Raw genomic sequence first — 9,072 nt, forward strand, 5'->3', positions numbered from 1 at the left:
ACAGGGCAAAGACAGGACAAAGGAAAGGCGGTAGACAAGCTGGGCTTGGGAGGTCTATCTTATCTGTTTAGCTAGACTTGAAGGTCTGTTTTGCAAATACACCAGCAGCTCCCCTTTTTTTTGCGGGTGACCAGCAGCTCCCCTTGCAGATGGATCTTGTCCTTTGATTTTGAATCTAATGGCCCATAACCTGGTGGAGCATCTGGTGGAGAGCGTATACGGAGGCACTCGTGCACATATTTGTTGCCATGGATCAGGTAGCTACATTTAATATTCGGCCCACGCCTTGATCAGGTAGCCGAGATTGACTCTTTATATTAAGATTGTCTCCTTTCATTTCCACTACTTCATTTATCCTGATTTATAAGCCTCAAGCATATTTTAATAAAAAACCTTGACCATTAATTTAGTCTATAAAATATACATTATATGCAATAGAAAATACACCATTGAAATCTTTTCTTGAAATTGAACGTTATGATATGCATTTTACGACATATAACTAATATTTTATTGAACAAATCCATGGTCAGTTTTTTCTACCGAAATGTGTGTGGTGTTCTAGGCTTATAAATAAGGATGGAGTGAGTAGCACGGAATAGTAGTCCCTACACATTTAGATGTTCTATTTTTTTCGAAATCAAATATACATAGACACATTTTAGTGTGTTCATTCTCACATTTCAATCCGTAGTTAGTTCATTTTAAAATATCCAGAACATCTTATATTTGTGAACGGAGGGAGTACATTATTAAAAACAAAAAAAGACAAGATCCCTTTGGAAGAAGAAGCAATTCCATCGATCAATTCCATCTGGTTTCCACTTGCATGAACCACAAAACAGAATCATAGCCAAAGCGTGGCGCCTCTTTGGCCCCCTCGTTCCCTTTCCCAAAGCAGGCATTTTCCAGCCAGGACTCCATCCGCACCGCACCAAGAAGCCTCGTAAAAGCGTCCCGGTCGGAATCAACACCCCGACCGAACCCAGCGACCCGGAGAAGCCGCGCGGCCTTAAACCCCGACCCAACCACCCGCCCGACCCGACCCTCTCGTCTATTCCCAGCCGTTTCCCGTTCCCAAATTCCCAACCCGATTCCATTCCGCCCCACTCCCACTCGTCGCCCTCCCGATTCGGTTTGAAAAGAGACAAAAGCAATGCTCGACCGGTCCCTCCGGCCGGCGGAGGCCGGCGCCGGCGCCGCCGGCCCAGGCGAGGTCCGCGGGAACGTGGATCGGGTCCTCTTCAAGGACCTGGTCGACATGGTGCCGCTCGTCGAGTCCCTCATGGTGAGCGCGTGCGTGCGCGCGTGGGCGAGGCGAGCCGCGGCGCAGATCTCGCCGGGGTTGGAGGGATTTCATGCTCCTTCTCGCGGAGCTTGTAGATTCGGGTTGTTCTAAGTATCGCGGTTGCTTTGTCTCTGGATGCAGGATCGGAGGACGAACCCGTCCTACTCGCGGCGCGCCTCGCTGGTGTACACGCCGGCGCCGGCCAAGAAGGTGACACGCTTCTTTCTTCGCTTTGGCGCTTTGCTCCTTGGATGTGGGGATTTTTTTGCATTAACAAAAAAGCTATAGTGACAGTTGCTGATGTTTCGGTTTCCCTGTGTACTTTTCTGAACTGTGACCCCGGGAGTGGTTCAGATGTCGTGGTTCGGTAGATAGGATGTGCAAGAAAGTTCAGATTAGGGAATTTCATTGTCATTGCATGGTTCACAGGGGTAGATCTCGCAAGTTTGTCGGTTTTTGTTAAGTTTTTGTAGCCTTGTTGAGATGGCATGGCGTTGATAAATCTGTTTTGTTACTGTCATGAGCTTTTGTAACGGTGAACGTGGGATGCATGATTTTTTTCTTATAGGGTGGTGATTTGAAAAGCGCAAAGACACCACAAACCGTGTCGGCAAAAAAGCGGAGGGATCCTGGAGACACAGGAAATAAAAGCACACCTGATTCAAATGGAGAGAACGGGTCGGTTGCCCCGATGACTCAATCGGGAGCAGAAAATAAACCCAAAGACAAGGATGAGATTGGCTTGCTGCGTGAGCAGGTCGATGAGCTCCAAAAGCAACTTGTCGAAAAAGAGGAGGCTTTGAGGTCTGCCGAGAGTACTGTGAGTGAGATGAATGCGGTGTATTCGACAGTTGATGGGTTGAAACGCCAAGTTGCTGAGAAAGAAGCTTTGATCAAGTATGCGAATTCTCAGTTACAAAATGCAAAGGTGAATTGCCCGCCTGCCTGCAATTACATTGTGCTATATATATTTCTTTAGTGGAAATTGTGCTATATTCTGGTTCAGTGAGCCAGAGTTTCCTCTCTTGTTCTGAAGCTTATTTGTCGTTATCGTTTTAAATTTTGTTCTACAAATGGCACACTAGTTGCTACGTTTTATATTTTTGGTGTTCAAATCACAATGATCCTAACAAACACATAAAATACAATTTTTAACCATTAGAGCAGCAGGAGAGGCTCCTATTGCTATTTAAATTAAACTAGATAATTGCCCGTGCGTTGCAACAGGAATATAAACATTCTAATAGATTATCCCGTGACTGTACGTCTATTATTACATTGATGCGCTAAAATCTTAGCAAATTTTTGTATGCAATCGCCAATATTTACCTGCCATCTTATTGGTAACCACTTATTTGGTAAGAATTTATTGACTTACCAATGAAAATATGTTTTTATTTTGGTAAGTTAATAAAAGTACAAAACATGGGACAATCGATTATATTTTTCGGAAAATTGATGGGAGAGAAATCATAGAAGAGAGAAAAAAATCAAAGAAGAGAAGAAAAGAGGGGGGCATATGTAAGGAAGGTTGGCCGAAGGAGAGGTGAAATGGGAACCTTATGTTCTTTTTAAGTAGTAGAGAAGATAAAGAATATTTACAGAGTCATGAAACAAAATCCAGAATTATACAATGGCCATAAGAAGAAAGAAAAGTGACACTAAATGACTATCAGTAAGCTAGTCAAGAATTCAGCTATATTAGGCTGCACCCTCAGTTTCAAAATATTGAGGTGAGATTGGAGTAGTCTCAGCCAGTCCACCAAGGAGGCAGGTATCCTGTCAAAGTAGCATCTGCTTCTAATCTTCCATATGTTCCAAGCAGCCAAAATGGTAATTTCTTGGAAAAGAGCATGTGGCCAATTCCTAGAAGCTTCATCAAACATTTCTTGCAATTACAACATAAAATTAGGGAATGATATGCTTATGCTCACCACCATTTAGTTCACAATATGCCAAGTTTATTTTAAACTGAAGAAACGAAGGTACGAATAGCAGACATGCCATATGCAGCAGTTTCCACTTTCCAGTTATAATCTGGATTGCAATGCATTTAATCATTGTACCAGGCTTTATTAGTGAATTTCAAATCTCTGTAGCCTAGTTTTTTTCCCCACTACTAGGCTATGAGGTCCAAAGTTTAAATCCTCATTTTGGCCATGGTGCAAACTGAACTGTGGCCCTGTTCTCGTTCACAGAATTGATCTGTGCATTTACGCAATTCCACCTCTTGCAATGTAGTTGAATAAAACATGTTTATTTCATATGCATTTCCCTTACCAGATGATAACAGCATAGCTCAATTTCGGTAAAGTTTAACAGAGTGGGTGTTCTGTTCCCTTCGTTTCTTATATTAAATGTTTGGTTTATAGTCAAATCAACTGCCCATACTAGGGCATTTATTTGATGTTTTTTTCTTCTGAAATTTCTTCTGTAGATTATGCTTGCAGACAAGCAAGCATCTTTAGAAAAATTGGAATGGGAGGTAAAGACCTCAAATAAGAAGGTGGAAGATCTTCAAGGGGATGTCTCCAATATGGAGTTTGAGATAAGTTCATTCGTGACATTATTCGAGAAAATCTCGGAGAATGTTTCAGATGATTGTCACGATGGTAGCATACCATCTTATGATCTAGAGGCACTTCAATCAGTGGTGAGTAATCCTTGATTGCTGTGCCTTTACCTTTTGTCGTAAACCTTCTTGAATCCCTACAAGTTTTACAGGTCTGATCAATGATGACGCTGTTATCTGTACTACTAATTCTCTGCAAAAGATCTAATTGCAATGTAATATTCCAGAATATTCCTTTTTTGTCAACTGTGTAAAATGTATGGTACTCTAGCTTATCATTTCTGGCTTGAAAATCATGTAATGTTTAAGATTCGGATTCTACAATGGAATTCGCTAACAATTTAGGCTATCAACATAATCAGGGTAACACTGCTAGGATATGTTAATAGTGCGACCTGTGCCCAGCCATGCAAGATCACTATGAAAAGCTGCTACGGAAACTTCAACAAAAGTAAAATTGAGAAGATGTCATGCCTGCATATTTACCCTCTTTAACTAACCATCAAACGTTGCTCTTTCAGAGTGAAATTGACAAGATTGAAGTGGACAAGATAGAGCAGGAAAGAGTTACATATGCTGAAGCTCTTGCTGCTGCAAGAGCAAACCCTAACGAAGAACAGTTGAGTTCAGTTGCGGAGGCGCGGTCAAGGCTGCAGGTCCTTGTTGTACAATAATGCACGAGGTGCCAGTTGTAGTGTATGTACGATGATGCACGGGGGTGCCAATTGTAGTGTATGTACGATAATTTTAAGTCACTGATGTAATTATAATTGTGGGCTTGAGCTGGTTCATGTGTGTGACCGGTGTGACTGTAACCGATCGAGCACTTGAAACTGGACAGTTGTTTTAGTTTTTGAATCACATTTACCTGGTTCTGTGCTCTCAGTTGTTGATTGTATTAGAAGGAAAACTTTGGCTGTTGTTTTGATGACGAGCACCGGGCAGTGCTGCTATCTAGTGTGACTTTAGTGTTTATAGACTTGGTTGAATGTCCAGGCACAGATTGCTGCTAAGTTTTATGATATTGGAATTTTTGAACTGCTGATGCATCTTCTTTTCATTATCCTTTGAATTGTCATATTTGTGCAATCATGATTCACGGTGATGTGGAATCACATAATGTTATCTGAAGAACTGAAAGCAAGTAAGTGCATTATACTGACAACAATAATTTCCTTTTCGGAGGAACTTATGAACACAGCAAAACCACTTGCAACGAATTCACTAGAACAGTTGCAGCTAGATCATATCAACACTGTAAGTGTAAAGTACAACCCAAAGCAGGTTCATGCCACTCCCAAAGCATGCTCTTAATGCTATATCCTCGCAAATGCCCAAACAAACGTAGTTTTGCTCATGAAAAGTCGCCCAGGAAGGCTAAACAAACACAGCAAAAGTTTAGCGAGTACAACTGTAAAGATACCTCCTCCTAGTATCTGGATGGATTAGCCTACGGAGGCGATGATACCCTTCCTTGTAAATGATGCAATTGTGATTGAATAAAGGAGGAGATTATTGTAAAAAAGAACACAGCCAAAGTTTAGAGAGAACATTATTTGACAACTTGGCTCATTAAACCCGTTCAAATGCCAATTCAACTTTAGTTTTGAAGATTAAACATAAAATGCCCGTTAAACCTTGCAAGTTTTGAGTTTTTTATTTCACTAGAACAGTTTTTTCATTTCTGTTCTTTTTCTTGTTATAAAATAATTGTATTATATTTGCCTTATTAGTGAGAAAATACGGTAGAACAATTGTTCTACCTACGGTTTGCGGTTAAAAAAAGGGGCTGATTTGAGGCCTCTTTCCAATTTTTTTTAAGAGCACGCAAAATGCGTACCGTATTAACTTTTTTGTAGAGAGAGAAGGCCTTTTTCCAAGCTAAGCCTGCCAATCAGGTGGGCTGAATATCACGGGCACAAACGGCCCTTTGGGACTCAGGGGCCCGCTCAATTCTGGCGCGCAAATTCCCGCCAAGCCAGGCATCGCACCGGTCTACCCTAAGGCACGGTCCCAACAAGCAATTTCCAGCCACACGACCCGACCCCTCGGGACGCCCTGACCGTCAGATCACGCCGGTCCCTTCTCTTCTCTCCCCGTCCGGAACGACCCACGCACGCCTTCCCTGACTCCTCCGCCCCCTCCCCACCCACGAAGGTCCTCCACCGCGCGACCTCGCGCGGCCCGTCCCGCCCCCGCGCCGCCGTCCGCCGAGACGACAACGGGTCCTCTCAGGTGAGCCCCCCTCTCTCCCGTGCTATCAAACAGCAAGTGAATCCTGGAGTGTGTGGCATTTTATCAACTGGCAGTGGCAAGGCTAAGATGGGGTAATCAATTTCAGAGAAAGATTTAGCCGGGGCAGAGCATTATCAATTGGCCCGCTGCCTCGCGTGGGTGAGCAACCGCCGGCTCGATTAGCAGCTGCCGTGCCCCTCGCCGCCGCCTCCCCTCTCTGACCGCCGGAGCCATGGGCACACCGTCTCGCGAAGCTCCGCTCACAGCCGCCAACAATATCCAGGCATGTTTCTGCTCAGATGTTGCAGCCTGCGCGTGATCTGCATTTACCCCCCTCTCATGTCAGTCTTCTTGCAGCCGTTCTTTGTCCTTCACAAGGCGTCCGCTGGTGCGGCCGCGTCCGTTTCCTCCCCGGCAACTTCCCGGGCCCGGCGGCGAATCGAGGTCTCCCAGCCGTCGTCTCCCAACCCCAAATCTGCAAAGAGACCCCGGGACGACGACGATGAGGGGGACATGGAGCTGTACGAGCAGCTCCGCCTGGAGGCCTTCCACTGCACCTGGTCCAAGATCCAGTCCACCATCAATGTCTGCCTCTCTTCACCCCATAATTCGATCGACCAGCCCCGTCCCTCATCATGTGCATACTTTAATGCGTGCTATGTCTCATCTTGGTATTGCTTCGTTTTGGTTCCAGGAGGTCCTCAGAGGCATCAACCTCAAGCTGTTCGACCAGGTGCTGCGGTGGGTCCAGGAATCCTTCTCCGCGATCCGCTCTATCACGAGACCCTGCCCCGCCGAAATCCAGCAGCCGTGCCCTCTCTTAACTGATGTGATCTGCAGAAAGATACCAACGGCATTTGTTCTCACTAGTAAGCAGAACACTGCCATCAGGTGTTTGACTGATTGGTTTCTACTGGCGAGGAATCAGCTGATCTGATTGGATTGGATTTCTCACTTTTGCAGAGAATGCAGAATTTGTTGATGATGTCACGACATTTCGGGATCTCATGGATCATCTGGAGTCTAATGGATGTCACCTGGCCAAGCTCTCGGCAACGGAATTATCATCAAAGAATGGAGTTGGTGGCTGCTTAAGGAGCTTGTTGAGGCAGCTGCTTTCAGATGTTCCAGATGTGAGTGACATGACTCTGGCTGAAATCTTTTAAATCTGCATTGTTGATTCAGACTCGAGTGTATTGGCTCTCTAACTTAATCTGTTGCTGCTTTTCTCCAACAGGTAGCGGATGTATCTGCACTCGCATCTTGGTACTGCAAAGGCGACAATTATGATCAACCTATCATTATCATAATTGATGATTTAGAGCAATGCTCCGGTGATGTCCTGGGAGAGCTTGTGATGACGCTGAGGTAAACTCTATGTTTCGTCGCTTCAGGCACTTTGCTCTTATCTTTTAGGCACTTATACGCCAACCCAGGTAAAAGTAAGTGCAATCTTTGAAGAAACTCTGATCTCGGTACCCATGAGATATGCCAAAATCCTGACTACATAAATACTAGTTTCAACTCTTAGCCCACTGTTTAATCCTTACAGCTTAACACTAATTAGTTTCAATGTCAATGATAGCAAGAAGCATATTGATTTATTTGTTCAATAGCTTCTGGTCCTTTTCTTGTAGTTGCATGCTCCATGCCACTTGTTTAGCTCCTCTCTAGAGGAAATGTGTTTACCAGTAATGAAACATATTCTTGTAGTTGCATGCTCCATGCCAGTTGTTTAGCTCCTCTCTAGAAGAAATGTATTTACTAGTAATGAAACATATCTTGTAGTTGCATGAGCATGCCACTTGTTTAGCTCCTCTCTAGAAGAAATGTATTTACCAGTAATGAAACATAATACATACTCCCTCCATTCCATAATGTAGTGCACCCGCGCTTTTCGAGATTTAAGTTTGACCATGAATTTAACCAACGTGGGCGACTGCGGCGGGAGCAAAAATTAAATCATTAAATCTAACCCACGTTGGTTAAATTTATGGTCAAACTTAAATATCGAAAAGCGCGGGTGCACTACATTATGGAATGGAGGGAGTAGTTTTTCTTCTTTTTGTGATTAATTTCAATTAAGAAGCTTGCATTGTGGATTTGGTTCAACATAGAATTTTTGAAAGCCTAATACTTATCTCTTTATTGTAGTGAGTGGGTAATTAAGATTCCAATCTTCTTTGTAATGGGGATAGCAACTACCCTTGACGCACCAAGGAAACTGCTCTCATCGGAAGCTCTTCAAAGATTAGATCCCTGTAAACTCACGTTGGGGTCTCCCTCTGATAGAATGAATGCCCTTGTGGAGGCCATCCTTGTTAAACCATGCGCCGGTTTCTGCATCAGTCACGAAGTTGCAGTCTTCCTCAGAAATTACTTTTTCAGACACGATGGGACAATAACATCATTCATTAGTGCTCTCAAGGTTAGTTTTTCATATTGAGCACTTAAGCTATATTCATGTTAGAAATTCTATTGAATATATTTTCTCCATCTGTTATGGAAAGACTAATCAAAATTGACATAGCTTGCATGCAGTAAACACTTCTCCGTCGAACCTTTGAGTTTCTTGTGCATGGGAATGCTTGAAGAGGATTCTGAGGTTGCTGCTATTTCCTATTTCCATCATAGTACCATGTTTGCTATTTTTTTGTTACTACTACCAGCTAGAACCTACACTTCAGTTTCCCTTATATTTTAGTACATATATCTCTGTTTGAGTTGCTTCTGATTTACTACCCTACAGAACTTTTGGCGTGATAAATTTGGTGCACTGCCTGTAGCAATTCAGAAACAAGCTTTTGGTTTACCCTCATGTACTAGGTATAAGATCATCTATAAGATCTGGTTACAATAATATCTCCCATTCTATAGGTCTGAAACTGTGTATTGCAGGGAAAATAACTCAATCAAGCCTGGCAACAATTTGGTAGAAGGGTTGTCTGAGCTGATGAAGCTGCAAAAGGATTGGAGT

General features: G+C 43.4%; 2 protein-coding genes across 2 annotated transcripts in view; both read left to right on the forward strand.

Moving 5' to 3' along the window:
- The first annotated feature begins 1,000 nt into the window (after positions 1-1,000).
- LOC123164863 (protein MICROTUBULE BINDING PROTEIN 2C) lies at positions 1,001-4,745 on the forward strand. Its single transcript, XM_044582468.1, has 5 exons — positions 1,001-1,288; positions 1,430-1,498; positions 1,857-2,216; positions 3,726-3,941; positions 4,382-4,745. Exons 1-5 carry the CDS (start codon positions 1,157-1,159, stop codon positions 4,532-4,534), a joined length of 930 nt encoding a protein of 309 aa, XP_044438403.1. The 5' UTR covers positions 1,001-1,156; the 3' UTR covers positions 4,535-4,745.
- Positions 4,746-5,921: 1,176 nt separating this feature from the next.
- Positions 5,922-9,072, forward strand: part of LOC123164864 (origin of replication complex subunit 3) — a 7,467-nt gene continuing 4,316 nt past the window's right edge. Inside the window, exons 1-10 of the mRNA XM_044582469.1 lie at positions 5,922-6,095; positions 6,202-6,378; positions 6,453-6,680; positions 6,790-6,964; positions 7,059-7,228; positions 7,333-7,463; positions 8,250-8,523; positions 8,626-8,700; positions 8,845-8,921; positions 8,994-9,071. Coding sequence (XP_044438404.1) covers positions 6,328-6,378; positions 6,453-6,680; positions 6,790-6,964; positions 7,059-7,228; positions 7,333-7,463; positions 8,250-8,523; positions 8,626-8,700; positions 8,845-8,921; positions 8,994-9,071 — 1,259 coding nt within the window. The 5' untranslated portion in view covers positions 5,922-6,095; positions 6,202-6,327. The remainder of the gene's footprint in view (positions 6,096-6,201; positions 6,379-6,452; positions 6,681-6,789; positions 6,965-7,058; positions 7,229-7,332; positions 7,464-8,249; positions 8,524-8,625; positions 8,701-8,844; positions 8,922-8,993; position 9,072) is intronic.

The sequence above is a fragment of the Triticum aestivum genome, chromosome 7D (genome assembly GCF_018294505.1).
Source record: "Triticum aestivum cultivar Chinese Spring chromosome 7D, IWGSC CS RefSeq v2.1, whole genome shotgun sequence".
NCBI lineage: Eukaryota > Viridiplantae > Streptophyta > Magnoliopsida > Poales > Poaceae > Triticum > Triticum aestivum.

What these genes read in the sequence shown, in the direction of transcription:
- LOC123164863 (XM_044582468.1), top strand. Translation starts at nt 1,157, where the DNA reads ATGCTCGACCGGTCCCTCCGGCCGGCGGAGGCCGGCGCCGGCGCCGCC. An exon ending in CGCCGGCGCCGGCCAAGAAG is followed by an intron (nt 1,499 to 1,856) that starts GTGACACGCTTC and finishes TTTTTCTTATAG; the next exon opens with GGTGGTGATTTGAAAAGCGC. An exon ending in CTCAGTTACAAAATGCAAAG is followed by an intron (nt 2,217 to 3,725) that starts GTGAATTGCCCG and finishes TTTCTTCTGTAG; the next exon opens with ATTATGCTTGCAGACAAGCA.